Source organism: Haplochromis burtoni, unplaced genomic scaffold (assembly GCF_018398535.1).
Source record: "Haplochromis burtoni strain Fernald_Lab_line unplaced genomic scaffold, NCSU_Asbu1 Contig_37, whole genome shotgun sequence".
Lineage (NCBI taxonomy): Eukaryota > Metazoa > Chordata > Actinopteri > Cichliformes > Cichlidae > Haplochromis > Haplochromis burtoni.
In genome coordinates, this window is record NW_024582398.1 from 2,671,017 (window position 1) to 2,696,614 (window position 25,598).

Consider the following 25,598-nt stretch of genomic DNA (forward strand, 5'->3'; position numbering starts at 1 on the left):
TACCTCATGCATATATATTGCAAATGTAAATTCGAATTATGCATTCATGAAGATATTTTTACGATCTGAGTGTCTTCTTCTGTGTCCTTCAGAACAAAATGTTCATTTACCGCGGGAAGGAGTATGAGCGGCGAGAAGACTTCGAGGCACGTCTCCTGACACAGTTTCCCAATGCAGAGAAGATGAAGACAACGACACCACCCAGCGAAGACACAAAGTCTTCCTCTGGACAGTGTATCCTTAGCACATTTACTAAGCAAATCTTTATTTTACTTTTTTTTTTTTTTACTTTAAGGGGTAATTTTCAAAAGGTTGTTTTTCTTTTTTTTTTTAGTGCAGCCACCATATTAAATTATATCAGTGCACAGAATAAGAGTATATAATTTTTATTTTCCACAGAATGGCTACATACTTGCACAGGAAGAGGTTTCTTAGCTTTTAAGCAAAGTGAAGCACGGACATTCTGGCAGTTCATGACGTCACCCCATTTAAAGTGAATGACAAATTGGACTGAATCATGATGCAATTACAGTCATGTGAAAAGTAACGTTTTCATAAGACTTTATGCAGTACAAGTACTCGCTTACTGCTTCCATTTAAACTAAATGGCTGGGCAGGTGCTGTTAATCAAACATATGTGGTGTGAGTGATCAACTTTGTAAAAGCAGAAGTTTGTGCAGTTTCCTGGTCTGGAGCATTCAGGTCTATTTTAGCACAATGCTACAATTTTCCAAAGACTGGATGTCTCTGCAAATTCACCCCAAGATCAGACTCTGCAGTGCACGGAAAAAGATTGAAAAATCCCAAGAACTACATCTCAGACACTACAAGCCTCAGTTAGGATGTTAAATGTTAAAGTTCATGAAAGTATAATTAGAAAAAGACTGAACAAATGTGTCTTGTTTGGAATTGTTGCCAGAGGAAAACCTGTAGTCTTTCATGCAGCATGGCTTAGGTTTGCAAAGTTGCATTTGCACAAAACTTGTGGAACAATGTCCTTTGGACAAGACCAGATTAGAGGTGTTCACCTATAATGCACAGCACCACATTTGGGAACAACCAAACACCTTGCAGTCTCTTAGTTGAACTCGTCAAAGGGTTCAAGAGTCAAATATCAGGCCACCTGTCCAACAGCAAACGACTGGCCAAAATTAGGTCATATCCCAAGCACAGCAGCAAATCTATGAAAAAGAAAAGAATTGTGTTGTTGCAGTGGCCCAACCGAAGTCCAGGCTTAAATAGATTGAAATGTTGAGGCAGGATCTTAAGAGAGCTGTGCACAATGCAATCCCCACAAACCTCAATAAGCCTAAGTAATGTTGTAAAGAAGAGTGGGACAAAATTCCACAACGGTCTGAGAGGCTGATGAAGTCAATACTTGAAGAAAACACTTCAAGTCCAGAAAAAAAAAAATTTTTATGAAAAAAAAATGTTATTGCTTTTAAAGGTGCTTTGGGTGTACTTGGCTTTTCACAGGGCTGCAGCGAAAACTGCTCTGAAAACTATCTTTTTCAGATGGCTGTATAGGTCAGTCCAGAAGGTTAATAATATTACTGTCATTACTATGTCATCTTTTTTTCCAGTAGCAATACATTACAACAAATTGTCAAGCACAGTCAGCAGTTGCGACAGATTAGCTGACCTCAGTGCCAGATGAAAGCTCGGGGCATGTTGTTTAAACTGCATTAGCCTGCATACAGTTATAAGATGCTTTGTAAATCCACCTCCACCCCAGCTTCTCCATTTCGTATCATTTCTGACTTGATATACAGCATAGCGATTGCCATTGATGTATGCTGTGTTCTGTGAGGGCGTCCTAGAACAGAGCTAGACTGCAAAATGTAAATTACTGCAGTATTAACTATAATGTTGAATCGCCACCAGCTTCTGAGTAACGTCTCTTCAGTGATGTGTGTACAACAGTTTCATTTATTCCTTGATGTTTCTGCTTAAGACATCCAGTGTTTTACCGTGAAGCCCATTCTCGACCTGCCTGCCAAGTTTCAAAACAAGTCTGTCTCTGAGCAAATACTCAGGTAATAACAAAGTCCCTGCTCTTCACTTCTTCACAGTTACAGTGGATAACTCAGAGTCACATAAGATTAATTTCAATCTGGCAAAGCCAAGTTTACTTGCCCCCAGTCATTCAAACGGGTCAGCGAGCTTGTGGTGACACACGAGTCCAAGTGCATTCGCATTTTCGTGTGGCGTTCTGACTTATGCTGTGGAGAAAGGCGATTAAATCTTGATTTAAATGTGGGTCTCTGTAGAACAAACAGCGCTTGACCTTCTTGTCGTTCTAGTGGTTATTACCTTTCAGCAGCCATCTGCTGTTATCAACTGTGCCAAGTACAACATTGTTCCTCTGACATCATTAATACCATTGTGTGGCGCGTCAGGGCCACAGCAAACATTGGGCCCCCGTGCTCCCCTTTGTACACATTCTGTACGCCAGCCATGTGCTGCATCGCTCAGCTGTGCAAATTCACTTAGGTATGCCATCCAACGCATCAATGGGCATAATTAAAAGAAGACATTTACACGGGAAAGCCTTTAGGCAAATATACCTGCGCAGTGATCTTATCAGAAGCCCAGTCAAGGCACTGGTCACATTCCCCTGCATTGATCTTTTCAGCACGCTGTTGTCTTGCTCGCTAAGTGTATCTGATCAGAATATGTAACTTTGTTAAATGGCCTAGATTAGACAGCCGTGTTTAGAGACTGACAGAGGATTGCTCCATATAAACTTTCCGTGATGCGTTTTCAGCCAACTCTATAACTTCTTCAACTCTCGCAGTGCTGTTCTCTCTGTCCCCCTCTCTCCATTTTCTCTCATTTATTCCCTCATTCAGTGAAAAGATCAGTGGTGCATAGCAATGAGACTGAGCTGTTTGAGCCACAGGGTCACAGCAGCAGGCAAAGCATACCCCAATCTGACCTTGCTTTGCCAGACTATGCTACTCCATCAATTCTAGCCCGCCAGCTAAAGACATGTAAAAGGCGTAATTGGGGTAACGTGGCTGATTTTAAACTGCTTTAATAATCTGTTTATTAAAGTAGAAGTTCAGAGGCTTCATTTTTTAAGTGAAGGCCGAACTTTTTCAGCTAACTTGGGAATAGGTCTTATGTTCATTAAACAGTGTGCTGCCCTTTGCGAGTAAGCACAGACGGGAACATCTGGTCCTCGGTATAACATAAAAGGCTCAAATGTTGGGGCACCTGAGTCCAGCTTTTCTGTGTAGTCACAAATGGGTTTTTTGTTTTTTTGTTGTCTGTTCATCAAAAAGATTATCGGTTCTTCACAGAAAAAGTTCAAGCATCCCATCTGCACACATTGATCGCCATTTCTTTAATCATTATAGGGTTGTGGCTCTGGATTGGCACTGATTCAGTTCATATTTTCTTTATAATTATTTGCTAATAAAGCCAGTTTGCACGCTTTGAACCATATGGTGTGGTTTTGGAAATGGGAAATGCAATATGGTGTACTAATTTTCCTAGGAGACTGTGATTATGTCTCTTTATGGCAATAAGTGAGACAGATGAAGGTGGGCCGAAGAAAGCAAGTAATGAGCCTGTGTAAGGGAAGCCATGTATCCACAGCCACTATGTAACACCATCATTTTCCTGCTGTGAAAAGTCTTGTTAACCTGATTTGGCAAATTTCCTCCCTGTTAGTCATGTGCCCCTGTCAGGTGTGCTGCAGCTTATCTGCATGTCTGACATCTCAGGCTAACTTTAGGGCCTCCCAGTTATGTGTGGGAGCCGAAAATGAATTTATTTCCCACAATGAGGCCATATCTCGGATAGTTAGTCAAAAGCCAAATGCAAATCACAATAATTCCTGTCACAGCTGCCCTGGGAGGCGGTTTGTCCTGTGTTTGACCTGAAGCAAAGCAATCAACCTTTGAATCAAGCTGTGGATTGCCCATAACAGTTTTAATTTACTCAGGTACTGATTTTTCTCCCTCCCCAGCTTCTACACGGTAAATGAAGTCCATAAATTCCAGTATTCCAGGCCGGTGAGGAAGGGAGAGAAGGATCCCGACAATGAGTTTGCGGTAATTCCCGTCTTTTTCTGTTTGTTTACTGTTACTTAGTTTTTCCCCATTTATTTGGTTAACTTCAGACATAAAATTAACATAAAGACTATGTGTTACTGGACTACAGTAGAACATGTGAGTCTACGTTTACAGGAGCGGTAGAAATGGTAGGTTTAAAAAATGTGTACCAACCAGTAACTGTTAAAGAATTCCAGTTATACTGACAAAGAAAGAAAAATCTTTTTTCTTTGTCATTTACACACATTCAGAGATGAAACACAGGAAAAAATACAAGTAAATTTATGAAATAATTTCCCAGGAACAAATGACTCAGCTCCATTTGCAAGTTGCACACTTGCAAGATAATGTACTTAAGTAGGTTAAATTAGAGTAGGTAGGTTAGTAGCCTCCGAATCAAAAAGCTTGTCAGTGTTTTATGCTGAGATGTGGCAAGTGGAGTCGAGCTGAAAATGGATTTTCATTTTTGCCTGTTCTCATCAGGTTGCTGTTGTGTCACGGCCACCACCTTGAAATTTACTAGCGTAGGACTGAGAAATCTTTCAAGTTTATAATGCACGTATACTTACGTAGATATTTTCAGCATAGAAAATCAATAGCACCGCAGAACATAGAGCTAATTTACATAGGCAGAAGAATTTACACCGCAGAGGAGGGATAGACGGAGGATTTTATTCATCTTTGAACACAGGAGAAGGTGGTGCCAACAAGAGCATCCAAACAAAATAAAATCGCTGACAGTGATCTATCTCCAGTTTAGTAAATGCAACTATTACTGTCAAGTCGTTTTTTAGTTTATCTAGTGAGTTATTCTTTGTGCGCACTTAATAACCAGGTAGCAATAACAAGGACGACAAATTAAAGCCAGTCACGCTTTCCTCTGTGTTTACTGTGGCGTCACTTCAGCAGAACAGGGTGATGAATTTCACTCATCTTAGACTTGCTTCCCTTGTCAGACTGATTGGACTTTCTCTGTCCTGACAGAGCGATTATGGATATCTATTGCCTGACATATTGTGTCTGTCACATCTATTATGCATGTCAATAAACACAAATCCTTGTCATTTGCAGATGCTCCTGAGTGAGTAGTAAGTAGATTTTAAAGACAACGCAGTCTCTAAATATTTAAATAGAAGTATTAGTTTTCTTTTCAGATGTGTTGGTTGTTAAAAAGAGGCTGGAAACTACATTTGGAGCAGACCTCACTTGCAGGTGATCCCTGCCATGCAAGTTCTTTTTCTCAATCTGTACTGTTATTTGAGATTATAAATATTTGATGCTTTAGAAGCTATCCAATTTCATATCATATCCCATATTACAACTCCAATAACAAAAAAGTTGGGCTGATGTGTTTGTAAATAAATAACAGAATGCAGTGATTTGCAAATCGCACAAGCCCAAACCCAAGAGGCGGAGCTTCTCAGAAGTAAAGACGGGGAGAGGTTCACCATTCTGCAAAAAAACAAACACATCTACACATTTTTGAAAAACAGAATAATGTCCGTCAATGTAAAAATTGTGAAAAATTGAAATATCTCATTATCTGTAGTACATAATATCATCAAAAGATAGAGGAAAAAGTGGACAAATCTCTGGGACAAATAACAAGACTGAACATCACTATTGGATGTCTGATTTTCAAGCTCTCAGGTGCGTTTAAAACAGGCACGATTCTCAGTTGAAAGGCCTGCATGAGTGGTTTGCATTGGTGCTTTTGTGGACCACGGTGAGTGCAGAAAGGTAACTGCAAGTCTTTTTCAGGGACGGGCTTGCATATTTCAGTAAGACAATACTGCATCTGTTGCAATAGTGTTGCTTTGTAGTGGAAAAGCCTTGAACCTTTGCCAGCTGAAGACATTTGGTGCATCATGAAAGGAAAATTACGACAGAGGAAACCCAGTACTGCTGAGCAGCTAGAATCCATATCGGACCGGAACATTCTTCTCCCAAAAATCCAGTATCTGATCTCCTCAGTTGGCCCTGTGCCTTTTTAAAAAAATGTCTTACTGCCATCAAATACAAAATGAGTTTCTTTGTTTTTTCCTCAGCCATAAAAAGGTGGATAATGGGGTGTTGTCATTGTCACCTGGTTGAATGTGCGGGCAGGCTAAACACCCGAGTTTGAGAATAATTTGAGAATAAGGTGACGTAGGATGTTTTAATTGATACCATAGATTAGTCTACTTAAAATCTCAGAAAGGTTCAAATCCCAGTGACCTTGTTCTCAAGGTCAGGGGTCAATTTTCTGAACTTTTCTGAAATTTCTTACCATCTACTAGGAGGGTGACTGGTAGCACTGACAGCATAAACATTTGATTTCTATGTTCTGTTGTGAATAAAATACAGATTTATGAAATGTGGAAATCATTGCATTTTGTTTTTATTCTAATGTTACATTTTACACATTGTCTCAACATTTTTGGAACTGCACTTGAGCACTTGAGCAAATGAGCTCCGATCCAGACGGGGAGGCAGTAGAGCCGTCTTCCAACCAAATCCATTGCGTCACTAAAGTCTCATCTATGCAACAGCAGTCTTGTTTTATTGCGATATCTTGGCACAGCTGCAGCTTGATCTGTTTAAAGAGCCACATTATCTTGATTTGAACTGTGTTCCAATTTTGTGTCTGTCTTTGTGTCTGCAGAACATGTGGATTGAGAGAACCACGTACTCTACAGCGTACAAACTTCCTGGCATCCTGCGCTGGTTTGAAGTCAAGTCAGTCTCCACTGTGAGTATGAAGGGCCTGTGTGCCAAGCAAGGCTCCTAATCAGATGAGGATCTGCAGGCTTGCTTAAAGACAATCAATGTGATTTGTCCACTTAAGCAGTATAGACGCAGGGGTGCCACTCCCCGGGCTAACGACAGGGCACGTTCTCTCTCTGCCAGATGGCCCACATTGATTCACCAGGCACTCCTGTTTCTACTGAAAATTGCTACACAGCACAAATATAACTGGAGGACAGTTCAGGCTTTGCTCTCCTTTCACTTTTTGTACAATTACCTGGATTACAGTATTGAAAACCCTTCAGACAACAGCAGAGGACCTAAGTGTTGACTGAAGCTTTATCGAAATGTAATTACTTTATCAGTGATCTTTTAATTTTTTATTTTTTTTTAAATGTTCATCCCCGAGTACGGGGAAAAAAGTGCACCGTATAAGTCATGAGCACAAGGGCAGATTATAGTGTCAATTAAGAGTCCAAACAGGCTTTTTTTTTTCATGTGTTTTTAGTTTGTCCCAAAACAAATGCACTACTTAGTGCGATTAGCCTTCCTTTACCTCCCAAACACCTGAGTCCATGTAGCAGAGTTTTACTCTCCATTGTCACACTAATTCGGAGCGGACACCTCTTCCTTCAGGCAGAGTTAGAATTTACTGTCAGGAGCAGCTTGCCCTCCAGATGAGCCAGGGAGAGGCAAGGTCCCTGAGGTCAGACTCTCTATTTAAAGCTTAATGACTGGGCTGAGATTCACCAGGCCTAATCCTTCCATCTGACAATTCTTTTTATCGAGCTGGCCAGAGACATACCGGAGCAGATTGGAGATTTGTCTCGCTTGTACAACATCTTTACTTTTTTGGCTTGGGTCTAATTCTGACATTTACTTAACAGTCCATGCATGTTTTCTCTAAACTCTTAATACAATGAAGTGATTTTTTTCATCCATCCAAGAGATGAGATTGCCCCTATGTGGAGTTAAATAGATTGTGTCGAAATTAGCTTTCACACCGTAGTGAAATGAATGACAACAGTTCCAAGTACTTCATTCATCTTTTCCTCTAAATTGCTAGTCTTTTTTTTTTTTTTTTGTTGGCATGGGATTTGAAGTTCTGGTACACGAACACACTATCCATCTTCGTTTGACAGTTCCAGGTTCGTATATGGGCACGGTGATCAAAAATTATTCATTGTTTCTGTTTGATTTATGTGTGTAGTTAAGCGATCCTCAGCCCATCTTCTTATAACCTTTCTGTAATTCGTAACACAAAATGTTTCCCTTTGATTGTTGTAATCGCAGGGATGAAAGCAGTGTACAGTATGTGTATTTGCACTGAAACAGGCGAATAAGCGCTGGGAATATCTGATATCACCTTTAACTTCTGTGCTACACAGGAGGAGATCAGTCCATTGGAAAATGCTATTGAAACAATGCAGCAGACCAATGAGAAGATCAGCAGCATGGTACAGAGGCATCTCAATGATCCCAACCTTCCCATCAACCCGCTCTCCATGCTGTTGAATGGGATTGTGGACCCAGCTGTCATGGGAGGTTTTACCAACTACGAGAAGGTAGACGAATGAAAATAGTTCTGGATGTGTCTAAATCATCTTAACTTTTATACATTCATGTCCAAATCTTTAATTTGAACGTTTCCACAATTCATGAAGCTTTATTTTATCTTGTTCTAAATGCCGTGAAGGTTTGTTAAACATAAAGCTAGAACCAGGAGACTCAAATCTATAGGGCCAGTGCACAACCTTAAGACTCGGTTTCTAGCCTTAGGTGTTGTAAAGTTGAAATAAATGATGCCCCTTTATCTCTCTGAGCAAGATTGGCAGGAGCCTACCACAGCAGACATGACTAAAGATGACCCTAAGATGACCTTGAGACTGTTCAATACACAGAAGCAGGGGCATGATATATAAAATTCATACACTGAGAGGCAAAGCACTTATTTTTTTCATTAGCCTACAGTTTTACACACCAGTGCTAGTCAGGTATTTTTATATTTTGAACAAGCTAAGCTAACAGTTTCCCCATTTTCCTTCTTTGTCGTAAGCTGAGGTAAGCATCCACTTCTCTAGCTTTGTAACTGCTTTGTAACTGCCATAAATAATTCTAATAGACATGTCTTATGATCATCATCATCACCACAGAATCATCTCACACATTTTCCAAAAAAAGAAAAACATTTTCTGAAAACGAAACAAGAGGAATGCCTATGTTATTTATTGTTGCTTATAGTATATATTTTTGCATACAGTACACGTTAAGGATAAAAAGGTACTTTAAATTATTATTTAAATTATCTCTAAGATCATCAAAGTATGTTTTAAACTCATTCAAATAAAAACACATTAATTTCCAGGTTATATTATATGATGTGAATTGGGTGTTATTATTAGAGTACCAAGTACCAAAACCCACTCATTTCCAGACCAGTGACTGACCAGTTAGCCTGATATATATCTGATTAGTAACTGGTCTGTTTAGCATCACTCGCTGCCCCATGCTGGTCGTCTCCGAGTGCCGAGATAAACTACATGTGGGCCACCACAAAAACATTCATAACAACAAACTTAATCAGACACTTAAATCACCCTAACCCAGATGAGCACTGACATTTTTAAGAAGTCAGCAAAGGCCAAGTGGCTAAAGCTGTCCAGAGTTCAGAGCCAGCAACAAGCCAGCAGACTCAGTAAGAGCACAGCATTAATGCAGTTTAAGTACCTGAACATCCTGTAATTTGTTGCCTAAATTCTAAAGCTTAAACTTTTTTTTTCCTGATCTGAATTGAAAAATAAAAGTCGGAATCAGAAAATTGCAATTAGCGCATCTCTACTTCTTCCTACTTCTTATCATCGTATGCTTGCTGCAAATTCTTGAATCCCTATCACTATGATGGTTAATATTTTATACCTTTTTATTTATATTATGTTCCTTGTAGGTCATCATAAATCCATTATTTTTTCCTTTTCCAAAAGCCCAACTCAGTCTTCACTGTATCCTGTTTTTCATCATTTTTCACGTGTAATCCAAATACTATAGTGGCTCATGTGGTCTTTTTTTCAGTTTTTTTTAACACAACCCTTTTACCCTTTTGATTATTTTAAAAAGCGATAGCCTATTGGGTTCTCTACCTGAAATAGAGTTATACCGGTCTTGAGGGTGCCTTCTGAGTCAGAGGAGAAGCAACGGGAATTCTTTGCCCTCAGGTCACTCCTTCGTCTCAGTGAAATAGTGCGAGCAGTGGATGAGAGACGGTTGTCTTGACTACATTTTTCACATCTTAACAGACCTTCCCAGTGCTTCACCCTTGTTTCATCTTTATTTCCTCCCAGTTTTCTTTTTATTTATATCGCAAACATCTTTACATTTTTACCTTTACCTAACTTTACTCCAGGTTTTCCTCCTTTCTATATAGTCCTACTTACTCCAGTGTTTTTCTGTCTGCCATCTTTTTTTTTTCTCCAGGCCTTTTTCAATGACAAGTACATCCAGGAGCATCCAGAGGACCTTGAAAAGATAGAGAAACTAAAGGACCTCATCGCCTGGCAGGTAAGACCATAGCACTGAAGAGCCATGGGACACGTAGGTGAAAATGGCAAAGCATCATAAGGGTCCAGGATTCAGGGAACAGTGCTTTTGCCAGTTTGTTTGAAATTATTTACTTTAAACGATGTTACATTCTTTGCATTCTTTTTCCATAGCACAAGTAAAGAGCATAGGAAGACATGGCCGACAGGCAGTCAAAATGCTGAGTATGGATTAGATGGTGTGAAGGAGCTTGGGAGGCATGAAAATGTGCATTCATCCCACTCAGTCTTTTAACATCATTGGCACTGGTTTGCATTCATTTGCTTTGGGCAAGTCACTATGGTTAAAATTATTAGAGAAGTTTATTAATGGAATCAACACCAGAAATGTTCAAACCTTGCACCACCATCTACAGCCTTCCAGACATTACGCTGTGTGATTTTGAAATTTAAAGTAAAATTGCATTTATGTGTGACACTTCATTAAAGTGATTATACATAAAAAAATAAAAAATGAATCAGTGTGAAACTTACAGCTGAACATACATTATTGTTTGTGCAGTAGCAGTAGTTTTCAGTGCAGTAACTTTTGCAAACAGGGGAAATGTGAGCCTCTGTGAGCATCACTGAGCGAGATGCACATGCAGCAGGCAAGAAATGCACACGAGGACCGCTGGAAAGCAACATCCTGTTTAATAGAGTATAACTCTCTGGATCTGAACTGTGGGTTACTTTAATACTCAAGAAGTTGTGGTTTCCTGCCTTATGGTTCACCCAGGATCTGAACAGATACAAGAAAAGTCTGCTTCTTATTCTTCACTCCAAGGAAAGAGAAAGATCATTTAATTTCCTAAAGTTGTACCTCTCTCAGTTGTTTGTAAAATAGGTCGACTTTGTGCTCCGCATCTTTGGTGGAACTTCGCCGACTCTGAAAAGTAACGCTCTTTTGTTTTTGTTGTGCCTTTTGACTTTACATGGTTCAGTGATTCACACAGAAGAATGTATCTTGTATTCGTACCTCGCGTCTGACACTGATGATGCTGCTCACATAATTGTTTTGCTGTATAGCGAAGACTTTTTTTAAAAACACAATTTTCCATGTGTGCCTACTTTACTTAGACATACAAGTGGCGCGTACGTGGGGATCTGTAGGAAATCGCTGACTGAAGTAGAGGTTGACACAGCAGCGGCAGGTTACCTAAAAATAAGCATGTTGCTGCTTCATCACTCCTGGAACGTTGTGCATATCACAAAGGCGTTATACATGACAGGGTTGGAGCAAGCAGCTGGATTTCATCTCTAAGACCTATCAGTTATTTTTATACTTATCATGAAGCAATGGCAGCAAGCAGTAATCTTGGTGTGATTACATTTGTGGCATAGGCTTTTATTTTTTAATTCCAGGGTACTACTCAGATAAGGAGCCATTTCAAAAAGTGTCCTTAAAATCATTGTTTCAAATTATTTCAAGGTTATTTGGTGTAATCATAATGCACACATGCCATAGAGGAAAGCCTATGCCAAACATACCCACAACAAACTTTAGAGCGATCACTAAAGCAGATTTGAATTGGTGTCAGCTGTCTCTTTGCCAGAGACTGCAGGCTTGTTTATCTTGTGTTTTGAATCCATCTAAATGAGACAAATGAAGGCGAGCCGGCTCCAATGAGCAAACTAAACGGGTAGAAATGAGCCGTTGTGCACTGCTATCCTGAAATACCCATTGTCCTCATTTAGTAATTAGAGAGAAATGTGCAAGTGGAAATCAGGAAAATAGGTGTTGTAAAAAAACAACAACAACTCCCTGGCAAGTACGAAGTACGGTTTTTTTAGAAATGTTTATGTTTATAATTGGCTCTGGAAAGATGCCTAAATTAGTTCCTGAAACGCCTCACTTCTACATTGTTCAGTCTGTTTATGGGGAGCTAAACGATCAGGGGAATTTTCACCAGGGCATCAACATTGTATTCACTAGCATAAAAACATCATCTTTTAATGGCAGGCTTGTTTCCTAATAGGACCCTCTAACAGAAGCCTTTTTCTTTTGGTCGCTTCATCTCACATAAAGCGGAGTCTGCTTATTAGTCTGTCTGACTCGCCAAATGTTGCGTACGTCTCCAAGACCTGCGCGACCTTCACGAAAGGTCTTAATATGTCATCGCAGCTTTAATACCAAGCATCTCGAAGTCAGCGTGGCTGTCCTACCACCGCGGGGTGTGGCTCAGAAGTCTGTTTGTTGTGAATCAGAAAGGCAGTTGAATGACAGGGTTCAGTTAAGAACAGTAGGCTCTGTTTTTTTTTTGGGGGGGGGTTTAAAACCACAGTGCCATTTCATTTATAGCTGTCAGCTGATAATACTGGCATTTGCCTGTTTATAAATGGGGCTCTAGTGTGATTTCTAATCGCTGCAGCCCACTAATTATGATGGCACAATATGTGAATTCAGGACACAAAAATAAAACCAGAACTTTTAATGGTTAAGCAGTCATAATGAATGACTAAATGCAGTCTTGTTTGCTTCTTATTAAAATTAAACTGTTATAGGTTCATGATAGTCCTGGTTATTTTTGCAACCGTTAAAGCTTCTGACAAAAATTATCTTTTGTCATAAGGGGGTTAAAAAAGGACAGACGTGGCCACAATTGTACATTTGCATTGCCTCAGTATTGCCGTATTGTATCGCCTCTATGTAATTTTAGACACGCTTGTGTCTAGTTTCTGTGTTCACAGAACAGCAAAGTCATGCTGTTAGGCTTGAACTGTGCATGTTCTATTTAATAACCACTCATTTTCTTGTACTCGTGACTCCTTTGTGCTCAGTTCGTCTGACCTTCTCTGCAAGCAGTCTGTAGTTTTACACACTGCTGTGTTGGTTTAGATACACATTTCCACTGTTTTTGCTACCGTCATTTATCAATATCGGGGCAGAAAACTCAAACTACCCACATGTCAATATCCTTCGTGCCATTTTGATTGTCTTCTAATATATTAATGAATGCTATTTTCAAAGCTTGCATGAAAGGGGCCACTGTTAGTGACATGTTATTGTCACTGTGACTTATGATCAACAACACTCTTAGCTTTGCCTAGCCTCCCCAACTAGCATGTCATCTCTGACACCTCAGCTTTGCCTCTTTATCCCGTAAAATAACTCAAATGTACCTCTTCCATGAAGTAAACTAGTTTTTACAGTTTGTATTGTCATGACTCTGTAAGATAATGTTTACCGTGGACTTGGTGTTGGCTTTTTATGAATGCAGAACCAAGTCCCCAGTTTCTAATAATGACATTCACCTTAGCATCACGAGAGCTGATATCTCTTACTGATATGCCAAATTGTGAAACTGATAAACAGATATCTCTCTTAGACAGCCGGAGAGGATTAAAAGCATTTTTAAAAAAGTTAAGTTATGTAATTAGACTCGCAAGTTTGTGTGTGTTTGTGTGCGCATATACGCACGTGTGTGTGTTGACAACCTTGAGCCTAAGTGTCTTCCGCAATGAGCTTATCGCTGTGCAGCCACCAAGCAGAAATCTGTTGCCATGCCTCAACTCAGCCGCACTCAATCATCCAAAGGTCTATAAAAAGATGTGGGTATCCTGGGAGACGTGAATCTTGCCTCAGCTTTCACTCTCGCTGTGTTTTTTCATTGCTTTTTCATCTCACAACACTTCGTCCTTCAAAAACTCCTCTCCCCCCTCCTTTCTCTTAACCTTTTTCACCTTCTGCCTCTCTTTTCCTTCCCTTCGCCTTTTCATACCCAGACGCATCTTTTCCTTCTTCCGTGAGATCCCAGTGGTGATGATGCAGGTGCTCACTAACAGGGGGAATGCCTGCATGGTGTCTGTGGCCTCCATTTCATTTATGCTTTCGGGCCAAAGGTTTTGTGATTCTCATATCACAGGATGCTGTTTATTAGCACATCGTATCACATGCCTGAGAACATATAGCTAGGTGGCTAGTATCTTTTAACAGGTGTGTTTCTGCGCTGCTAATCTTCCTTTCTGACAGAAATTCTTATCTTGACATGGGTGTAAATAAAATATAAATGATTTGGGGAGTATTATGAAACATTGCATCACAAAAGTGCATTGGTGTTTTGGACAAGTTGATTGAAGTGGGCTCATGATATGATATGCCCTGGGAGGAAGTTTGTCCTCGGGGAATATAAAGAAGGGTAGGCTAGGGAAGGTCAGGTTAGCACACACACAAACACTTTTCTTTATTATCCCACCTATCCAATATGTCTCACGTCTCACAGATTATTTCTTCCATTTGTTCAGGTGAATTTGTTTCATTGTCTGACTGGGATCAGTAAATGCAGATGTTGAAATTAAATCCCGTTTAATGCAGTTTGTTTTTTTAAGCTATTCATCAGAGGGGAATTGCAAACACCTTTTTTCAGCTTTAACTGTATTTCTCGTTTATAGAGGTAACGCGGTAAAGTAATATTTTTACAGTTGCTATGGGAGAGAAGGGATCTGCTGTTAACACAGCTGACTATAACATCTTTGCTTTTTTCTGCCAAAGATGGCATGAAACACCTCTGCAAAAAAACCCAGAAAACCCTTAACCTGTGATTTTAACCAGCAGAGAGGAAAATAACACTCAAATGGTCACTCTCCCAAGGGATGGTGCGTCCTCCTCTTACCAGATTTAGTCAGCAGAGCTGTGGCACTGGGGTTTCCTAATTACTAGTTTTCAGCAGTTTCAGTCTTGCCCCCTACTCTCGCTCACTGCCTGTCTTTCTCCCTTTTCCTCTACCTGAGCTGCTTCTGCTATGTGTTTAGATTTTGTTATTCACCAGCTTCCTACAGAGTGGGAGGCAGCAGTGTTCCTGAAAGGATGCATTATACTGTTTTTTGCAATCAGATATGGAGAAGAAAACATCCAACCAAACAAAGCAGATGCCTGTTTTCATTGCCATGTTTTAATTTATATGTTGCATTGATGTTGGTGGGGTCAGGAAGGCGGCGGTAGTGTCATGGCAACAGCTTTCTGTAACATGTTCCTGCTTCCACCTGGATAAGCTTGCAGTGCATATGCAAAATTACTGATGTACTTTTACTGCTGGTGCTGAATATGCACATCCAAGAGGGCAATGAGCTAAAGGACATGTGCATGAAATTAAGTTTATGAAGTTAATGACAGACGCTAATGCATTCCTCTGAAGGAAGAAGCAGCATGTAGCTGATCTCTCATCTCTGCAGTCCAGGGTGTGTTTGATGAAGTTGTCTCACGCTGCTGTTTTTCTTCCACCAGATTCCGCATCTCGCTGAAGGTGTTCGGATCCATGGAGAGAAGGTCACAGAGGCACTGAGGCCTTTTCATGACCGCATGGAGGCGTGCTTTAAGCAACTGCGGGAGAAGGTGGAGAAACAGTATGGGGTAAAGTCTCTGGTAAGAGCTTTTTCCTGTACTAGAGCTTCTTCTTTTTTTTTCTTTCTTTTCTTTAAACACAGACAGTGCTTTGTAGCTCAGTGTGCTAATTTTAACAGGGACTAATGGGATCTGCAGTTCTTTCTGGTGCTTGGCTAATGATTTCTGTGAGATGGACTTTCTGAAATATTTTATAATATTATTTGTTATTGTTACATCTCTCATACATCCATTATGTAGGATGTTGATCTTCCTTTTTCTGTGGTCAGATTGTAGTTTGTACATTTATTCATGTCTTTAATATTCAAAAGTTAGCACTAATGAAATTACATGTTCTTTCTTTAGTATTTTGTTAGGTTTGTGTCATTAGAATTAGGGCTGCCACGATTAGTCGACTAGTCACGATTATGTCGACTATTAAAATCGTCGACGACTAATTTAATAGTCGACGCATCGTTTCAAGCTTTGTAAGATCACAAAAGACGCAGGAATGAGTAGTAGGATTTAAGAGTGTAATAACGGACTGAAACAGAAGATGGCAGCACTGCATGTACAAGGATGCCAGCCGCCGTTAAACCCCGAAGAAGAAGAAGCTGTGTCCCAGAATTCATAGCGCAGCTGTCAACAATGGCGGCAGCTAGTTAGTTTTAACTTTACTCTTATTATTCTTCACAAAATTATTAAAGTCACAAAATAAACGTTTAACATATTTTCAGGCGAGAATGTAGCTGTGTAAACCTCAAATATCTGCTCAGTTTATCAAGACACCACATATTTTCAAAAGCGCTCCGACGTTTTCGGAGACGTCTGTTACCCACTAGCTCGTTAGCTAGGCGGGGGCAAGGCTAACTAGAGCCGTGACAACACCGGACTCCCGGCAAATCGTTTTCAAACCCACCGCCGTCTTTCGCTAGTCAGGTTAAACATATATATAAGTCACTTAGATAACTTAAAAATGTTATTGTTTGGCTTTCTTTAGTATTTTATTTGTTCCTGAGTAAATCAGTTTGGCTGAGATTAAAGTTATAGTTTTTGCACAGCTAAAACTGTCAAGCAGACAGCTGATTATCAGAAGTGTGAGATGCTGGAGAATATACTCCGGTGTCCTGTTATATTTTAGAAAGCAAGGAGTTTATTAAACTTCACCGAAACAATCTGCAAATTTTATTAAAAATTAATAAACTACCATCTTGTCTTTATTTTTAGTTAGCACAAACACTTCAAGCTGTAAGCTAATGATAGTTATATAAGAGCAGATGCTGCTGGTGCAATAAGCTGTACGTTTTACGTCCAATGGATGATGATCTGATTAGTCGACTAATCGCAAAAATAATCGGTGACTAGTCGACTATCAAAATAATCGTTTGTGGCAGCCCTAATTAGAATATACCTAATTACGGGTGTATTCCCAGAAAATTTAAAGGCTTTCTTGACCCGGATTAAAGTTGCAAAGAAACAATGTCCATCTTCGAATGACGCTTTCATTTTCATTCAAATTCCAAATTCTGTCTCACAGAGCTGTGTTGGCAAAACATGTCCATAGATGCATAAACGCCTTTCAGAGTGCTCAAAACCATCTTTGTGGAAAGCAGACAAGATGTTTGCATATATTTTTTTCATAATGACACTTTTTTGGTTTGTCATTAAAACAGATACAGGTGTAGGTTGCACACAAACATGGCAACTGAGAAGGACTGACTCTTGTTAGGACTTACAGGATTTTCCTGTGTCATAAAGTGCTTCCAAACTTTTATAATCTGGCGTCTGAACCAGAAAATAGAGCGAAACAATTCGGTGAGATTTCTAAGTCGAGATGCTCGGGCTGACGTGATAAAAATGGCAAATTCACAGTTTAGTTTGCTGTTGTATGTCACGTGTGTTTTTCTTTTTGCTCAAGTCAGCTGTGAAGTTAGTGTGTGTGTGTGTGCGCGCATGGTGGGGTAGCCTCCATCTCTCTCCTCTTTTACAGATTTAATTGCTGCTTGACCAAGCTTTTCACTCAATCTTGCCTGAGGTAACGGGGCACCTGCCCATTTTTAAAGTAAGAGGGTGGTGACCTTTCAAACAAGAGAAAAGCTATCTCTTTCCAGGGTGTGATAATGAGGTTACCCTATCAGGTGTGTGATGGCCCCTTTCTTTGGCTGAAAAGACTCTTTAAATGCAAAAGGTTCCTTTGTTAGAGCTGCTGTTACGAGATTTTTCTTTTGTCAGATTTCAGCAGAAATTAATAGTCCTACAAGATTCCTTCTTTTTCTTTTTACCGCTAACCTTGTATGTTCAGATAAGCGGCTCTGTTACGAGCTCTGTACTGGACATCGGTTTAGGATAAAACTGCAAAAGACCTTCAGCTTTACAGTTTTCCTGTCACAAGCCAGCTATATATTGTGGGCGGTTTTATTGGCAGCTGGAGTGTTTTTAATGCTGTGTAAAAAAATTATCACCTTTCTTCCTGGTATGGAGGTGCTGACCATTCAAGTGACTGCAAAATGGTCGAGCTGGCAGTGATTATACATTTGTATAATCACTGCCAGCTAGTGAAAGAGTGACAAATTAAAGGGGAAAGCCAACATAAAGTGTCTAAATGAAGTGTTGTGCCACCATGTGTCAGCAAAAGGCCTTCGGTGTGCCTCGGGCGTTGATTTCACAATTCTTTGCTGCAGTGATGGAAGCCATTTTTCCCCTCATTTGATGTTATGATGAGCACCACCTGACATCAAAGTCCAAAATCTCTCCCTAGGTGTTAATTTAGGTTGAAATCTAGTGACTATGAAGAAGATTCCTGTCATTTTCTTGCTTAGTATTGATTTGCAGTGACCCTTCCATCTAATGGGAGAAGTGGGTCTAGTGTAGGCCTTCTCCTGCTCACTTAGATCATTGCCACTTGTAGTTTTGATGGGGAAAAAAATGTGATTCAGGAGCGCCTATGCAGGATTTTTATATATACCACAGAGGATGATTTCATGGTAATTGCTCCTCTGTACCATGCCATATATTTGTTTTTTCTCTACTCTTTTAATCTGGGATTTCCTGTAATTTGTCACCCACTGCTACCTTATGCACCGAGCACTTTCTAAGTAACTACAAAGCAATCAGTAACATTTAAACTAAATAATTTTCTGTTTTTTATTTGTTTGTTTGTTTTCTTCTCTGCTGCCAGCCTCCAGCAGATGAACGGCGGGGACCTCGTCCTCCCTCCATGGTGAGGTCCTTCACCATGCCCTCCTCCCAAAGGCCACTGTCAGTAGCTTCAGTCACCTCCATCTCCTCTGACAACGCACCCTCCAGGCCCGGCTCAGATGGGTAACACCATGCTTCACTATTCTTTGGGGCATAAATTATGTCATCTCTAGCATTTGTTCTGTTTTTTTGTTCTTGCAGGAATCAATGTTGTTTTTTTGGGGGGGAGAAAAATCGTGTCATTTATACACAGAGGTGCCACTTTGATTTCTTATCTAAGAGAATTTCAGAGAAAGTGCTTGAAAAGTGCATCTGCTTTCTTTCTTCCAGTTCACATGCAGGTTGAAACTTTAACAACTTCACATTGAAATTGTGACTGAAGTATTCTTTGCGCTATTAGCTCTGTTTGTTATTTAATCAGAATGTACATAAAACACATGCATGCAGCAGATTTGTGTAGATCTTTGAAACTGATTACTATTGATAAAGGAATATTCCCACATGTTCTCTGGCATGAGTCGGGATATACAAATTAATACATTTTGTTTGAGTTGATGTATTGTTTTTATTATTATTATTATTATTATTATTATTATTATTCAGTTTTGCGCTGGAGCCTCTTCTACCAAAGAAGCTGCACACCAAGTCTCAGGACAAACTAGACCGTGATGAACCCGAGAAGGACCGCAAAGAGAAGAAGAAGGAGAAGAGGAACAGTAAGCACCAGGAGGTCTTTGACAAAGAGATGAAAACAGCGGACATCTCTCTGCAGCCAGCTGAAGCTGTCATACTGTCAGAGACGGTACGTTTTTACGTCTTCTGTTTGGGTCGGTCATTCTTGTAACTCTGCTAACTTGTGTCAAACATTTGGACTTGGGGATAGATTGGAATTTGAGGTCAGAGGTTACTGTGACCACACAAGGCATGATAAATTAAGAATTTATATGCTAATTATGACCCAATAAGACATAAATGTCAAATAGAATGAAATGGGAAGTGATGAAGTTTGAATATCCAAAAGGCCGAGGGTCAACTTCACTGCGACATCATAATGTGCTCCCAAAACACTTTTCTTGTTGTTATTCAGCTACTTCATAAATCAGGAACAGAAGGAGAAATTCTAACTGTATTTATAATTTGATCAGATACTCATTTGGTGACACTAATTTTAGGCGCCCAAATAGAAAGTGTCTCTTTTCTAGCTGTCACCTGACATAGATCCGGGTGAGAACAGATTTCTAAAACGACGACCGTCTTTAACCTGCTAGCTCACTAGTAGGAAGACCAAATGATGTTTTTGCACCAGTGTGCTAAAAAAGGTAGCTAACAGCCCAGTGCAATCACCAATAGAAAATGGATGTGATGCGAGCTGTGGATACTCTCCAGGCACCTCGCTTGCCTAGACCGCAGAGTATTTCAAGTGGTGTGATCACTGTGGACTGCTTCCTGCTGGGTGAAAACAGACAGCTGTAGAAAACATCCCAACTTGTTTCCCCCAAAGTTCACATGGGAAAACAAGCATGGAAGTGCTCTAGACAGACAGGGGTGTAAACTGCAATTTCACCGATTGGAGGAGACGTGCAACTGCAAGGTGAAAACTGTGGTTTGAGATTATTTTCGTTTGTTTTTATCAACCTTCCTTTATACTCTTTTAAACCTTCTAAGGGAAAAGTATTAAAGGCAAAAAAATCCAGAAAAGTTTGGCAAGTAAACACGTGATCATCTAATGCAATCATAACCCGTCTTTTTCCCCTTGCACATAAAACATTGTGCAATATATGTCGCACGGCAAACATCAGTGGGCCAGAGAATAGAGAAATATCCCTGCTGTGTCTTTTGGTGTTACTGTGAAGGTGTTTAGTTTTTTTTTTTTTGTCTTCCCTCTCATGTAGAGTAAGAGAAGCTACAAACAAGAGTATTTCAGTTATGTTTTGTTCTCTTCAGATCTTTGACTTGGTCTTTATTTTCTTGCCTTTTCCTCTCTTCATGATGTAGCTCACAATTCTGCTTCTCAACTGTTCCCTCAGTTCTCTTTTTACTCTTCATATCTTCATCTCTCCTCTCTCTTTCTCTGTTGTGTTCATGTCCCTCTTCACCACCGCTGTGTCCATTACAGCCGAGTGGTATCACTGTGTTCTCATTGCCCAGTGGGAATGCTCCCTGGCTAACGGCAGTAAGATAAGGGCAGGAATGGAATCCAAAAGAAGCCCCTGGCAACGGTGGAGCCGTCTGGCTCATGATGCGAGCGTCATGCCCCCGGGGTCAAGGGTAGAGAACCTATTGGTCTCCGGTGATTACCACATACTAGGATGTAGTAGCTCGGTGTGAAAGTATAATCTGGAATCAAGAAATTGCTTTTTTCACCCACAATGTGAATTTCATCTTCAGCATTCAAGAGAAAATTAAATCCCTGAATAAAGTGTGTTACTTTTAGTGTCTCCCTTGTGGCTGACTGTTTCAGTTGGCCAATTACAAAGTTGTTTGTTAATGTAGACTACAGAGTGGAATAGCCCTCAGGATACAGCTTTTCATATTCAAATTCCTGCTATACCAAAGTGGAGAAAACACAGTCTTGCATGCAAACAATTATTTGTAGCCACAAATAAGTTCCTGCAGTCCAACAAGAACATTTATCTGAATGGTTTTTGCTTTCCTTCACAAATAGCCCGTTCAATATGGCTGTATATACACACATGTGAAAATAAAATGTTCCCCTTTAAGTGATCTTTTATTGGCTCCCTATGATATTTAATCAAAAGTCTCTTGTCAGTAAATTTTATTCTCAGTTCTATTTTATTGACTTCTGTAACGTTCGTTGTTTACTTTGAGCCCGCTGTAATATCACACTGATATCTTGTTTTCTTTATGTCTGATCACACAGATAAGCCCTCTGCGGCCCCAGAGACCAAGAAGCCAAGTCCTTAATCAAATTGTTGGAGACCGCCGTCTTTCTGTGTCACCTGGACCCCCTACTTCTTCCTCCAGCTCCTCCTCACAGTGCCCCCCACCCATTACACCAAGGAGCAAAGTTTCCTACAACCTGCATGCCGTTTCCAGTAAGACGTCGTACTTTGCTGCCATTCAGCATTATTTTTGTTTCTGTTTTTTTACCGTGACACGTTGTAACTGCAGTATTTTAGGGGTTTCTGTGTGTATATTCGCACACCAAGTAGTTTCACTGTAACATTACCATTATCATTTTCTGTCCATACAGCAAATCTAAGGCTGGCACTTGTCTTCATCTTGATGACAGACGCTTGTCTTTATATATCTATATATATCTATGTCTATATATCTATATATAGATAGATAGATAGATAGATAGATAGATAGATAGATGTTTCATAGGACTCCATACCTACTGCAGAGCCAAAAAGTCCATTATTCAGTAGAGGTATACTGTTCTGTACTGTAAATTCCCCTCAAATGTGCGAAGTAATGACTGTCTCCGAAATTTAAGTCCCCTTTCTTCTAGTTTCTTTGAAAAAAAAAAATTAATTAGTCTCAATCAACATAAATTTCTCAGAAATGGACCCTTTTTGAACTCTTCTGGGTACCAGCCCTGCTGTGTAAGATATTCTAATGTAGTTCAATGACGAATGTGAGCTGATGAGTGCCCTCTTGCACAGGTCTGGAGCTGAACGGGATGGGTTGCTCTGACAAAGGTGAAACCCCTCCTCCGCTGCCTTTGAAAAGCAACACAGCTGATTACGGCAACCTGCTAGATAATCAAGACTTGACGAGTCCCTCGACACCTCCACCACCCCCTCCACATCAAAGAGTAGGTGTTTTAATTAGAGCTGAGAGCAGCTCCTTAATGATGCATGGCACTTGTAATGAAACAAGCGACCGCTACACGCACTTGACATTTGGGTCAGCCTCCTCCACTATCCCCTGCTCGTGTACTTCCTGTGCTGACGTGTGCGAGTTCGTGCATGTGTGTTTTTTGTTTACATTTGGGCTCGTTGTGGATTTGTCCGTCATTTTTAGAATGTGTGTCACAGAAGAGTGTAGGCATCAGTCAGTTAGCAGCAAGAGCCCACACCCACCTGTCCACCCTGTGTTATTTATACTCATTGCCCCTGGTGCTCAGACGTGATTGATTGGATGATTACTTTACCTCTCACATCCATCAGAAGCCCTCGTGTTGTTAATCAGCGGCTCATCTCTCCCCGCTCGGCGACTTCTACTCTAGCCAGCTTCACCACTCTGTTAACTAATCTTATTTATCCACTGTCACGGCCGAAGGACAGGTAGTAAAACAGAGCCACATGCACACTGTGTGGCAGCAAGCTGACAGTAATGTAGTGAGCGCAGATGTCCTGAGACTGAGTGACAGCCATTCTTCATTTACAGTTTTGATGGAGGCAGAGGTGAGGTCACTGACTTGCATTACTCCTTGTCTGTACTCTCTGCTGGGAACTCAGGTGTTTGAGGAGGAGAATTCAGGTGGAGAGACAGGCTTAAACAGCTGAGACATTTTCCATCTGGATTAAATAAGACTTGTAATCACCTTGTAATCACCTTTCACTTATCTCAACACACCAGAAGATCTCTAGCCACTAATCTTTATTTATCTTTACCACCTCCCCGTTTAATTCTTTTTGTTTTAAAATTTTATCCAATTTTTCTGTCAAATTGTTCAAAAGTTTTTCAAATTAATTAATAATACTAAAATTCTAAGTATTAACAATTTTAAAAATGTCACGGCATTTTTAAGAAAGTAATGTTTTTTTCCTGGATATTTTAGCTGTAACTGAAAATATCTACTGCCTGATGACAGTTTTCTTAAATGGTCAGTGGGACTGTAAAAGCAACATAAGACTTGGCAATTCCAAGATCATAAGGACACCCATCTGTTAAGAACATTGAAATTGTTCAACAAGGTTGGAAGCAATGTGTCCCCAACCCTGGTCCAGAAAATTGTGCTAAGATGTTGCATTTATCCAGGAATCACCTCCATCTTGAAGAATTCGTCAGACTATTGAATACAGATTTCAGGGTCTAAACTTCAGCAAAGTCTTGATATAATGCTAGCCTCAGAGGCTACTAATCCAATGCTGAAGCCCATAAACCTCAAGGTACATTTGGCATTTACAAAGCAGCAGTTGGAGAAGGGAGAAACTTTGTAGTCATGCAGTTTGTGCTCTGATAAAAAAAAAAAAAAAGACTTGCACACAGGGACACAGTGAAATGTGGTGAGCCCTTTGGCAGGAAAACAGGTTTCTGTTTCCTTCACAAAGCATACAAACAGGAGTGGGGTCTGAATAATTGTGTGCTCAACTGTTATCATTGGTTATCATTATATAGTAGTTTTATTGCTTGATGCAATCAGGGTGGAGGATTGAGTTGGTGAAATAATGTGTGTTGTAAAAGAAGGTGAGAAATCTTTGCTCTGTAAACTCTATCTTACTTCTTCAGTCATTTGTAGAGCCATGCAGGCTGTAAGATAAGGTATGACCTGTTTTAATAAATCAAAGCCTTGTGTTTAATAAATTATTTAAGATGATCCAAGTATTAACCTCTTGTAAAAGAAAAAATAATATGGGAGCAATAGAACATGCTAATCTTGCGCTTTAAATCCAAAACTATTTTGTAAAAACGAGGTTTCACATTCCCGTTTTGTCTGTTCGCAGCAATTTCCGCCACCTCTTCCGAGCAAGACTCCTCCTCCACCTCCTCCCAAGACCACCAGGAAACAGGCCTCCATCGATTCAGGAATTGTGCAGTAAACAAAGAAACTTGACAGTAGGACCAAACAACACACTGACAACGCAACAAAAACAACATCAACAGTAACCCCAGAAAAGTGGTTGTTTTTACCCACACATTCCTCGCTTCCCTGTCCCAGCTTGACAAGATGAATACCTCACCGCAGCCCGCCCCCTCGTACCATCTTTTCTTTTCCTTTCTTTTTTTTATGTTATGTTTTTTTTGCCTGCTGTTTGACGATGATGCAGTCTGCAGCTGGGAGCATGTTGCACAGAAGCATTCACTGAATTTGCAGATGCTGTCTAGGACCGACACAATGCCGCATCGAAATTTTATTGTGACATTGTGCTGAGACAGACGAGCTTGGACCAACGGCTTTCCAGTACTGACCCACTCTCAAATATATGAGAGCAAATGGCTCATTAAAGCATTATTTCCCTCTTTACTCATATTCCCACTGTGTACAGAGGTTTGTATATAGGACTATTTTATTTCAGGTTTTTTGTATGTGACTTGATTATGATTTTTTGTATTAACGTGTCATTAGATTAAGTGGCATTTATATGAACAAAAAAGGGCTTGTAGGTTTTGAATTGACAGGGGCTTTACAAAGTTGGTATGTGGAAAAGAAAAGATGGATTTTATTGGTAAAAATTTGGAGTGCACATACAACTAACTCCTACTACGTTATCATTGTTCAGATCTTGTCCTTGATTGCTGTAACCTTGGATTTCAGTAATAATGACTGTTCCCAATTCACTACTGACATGACTTCTGAATAAACTTTCAAATGTATGTATTTTTAAAAGATGATGTCTTCCTCATTATTTCTGCGTGCGGCGAGAGGTGCTGAAAATAGACGCGAGTGTTTGCACATTTCAGAAATCCCGAACAAATTGGCAATCTGTATGTTTCCTCACTTCAGCTGAGCACTAAGTAACGAAGCTTTCTGCTTCTCCTGCTTAATTGACAGCTGTCGCCGCAGCCACTTCTTTATCAGCGCGCAGG

The 25,598-nt window shown here is 40.1% G+C and overlaps 1 protein-coding gene across 2 annotated transcripts in view; it reads left to right on the forward strand.

The window, feature by feature from the left end:
• dock1 (dedicator of cytokinesis 1) overlaps positions 1-25,398 on the forward strand; it is a 197,304-nt gene extending 171,906 nt beyond the window's left edge. For both annotated transcript variants that reach the window (XM_014332772.2, XM_005919498.2), the window contains exons 41-52: positions 93-234; positions 1,955-2,036; positions 3,977-4,061; positions 6,706-6,792; positions 8,177-8,353; positions 10,260-10,343; positions 15,585-15,722; positions 18,859-19,001; positions 19,482-19,680; positions 21,760-21,934; positions 22,508-22,659; positions 24,515-25,398. In XM_014332772.2, the coding sequence (XP_014188258.1) occupies positions 93-234; positions 1,955-2,036; positions 3,977-4,061; positions 6,706-6,792; positions 8,177-8,353; positions 10,260-10,343; positions 15,585-15,722; positions 18,859-19,001; positions 19,482-19,680; positions 21,760-21,934; positions 22,508-22,659; positions 24,515-24,610 (1,560 nt within the window). In that variant the 3' untranslated portion in view covers positions 24,611-25,398. The remainder of the gene's footprint in view (positions 1-92; positions 235-1,954; positions 2,037-3,976; positions 4,062-6,705; positions 6,793-8,176; positions 8,354-10,259; positions 10,344-15,584; positions 15,723-18,858; positions 19,002-19,481; positions 19,681-21,759; positions 21,935-22,507; positions 22,660-24,514) is intronic.
• Positions 25,399-25,598: the final 200 nt, after the last annotated feature.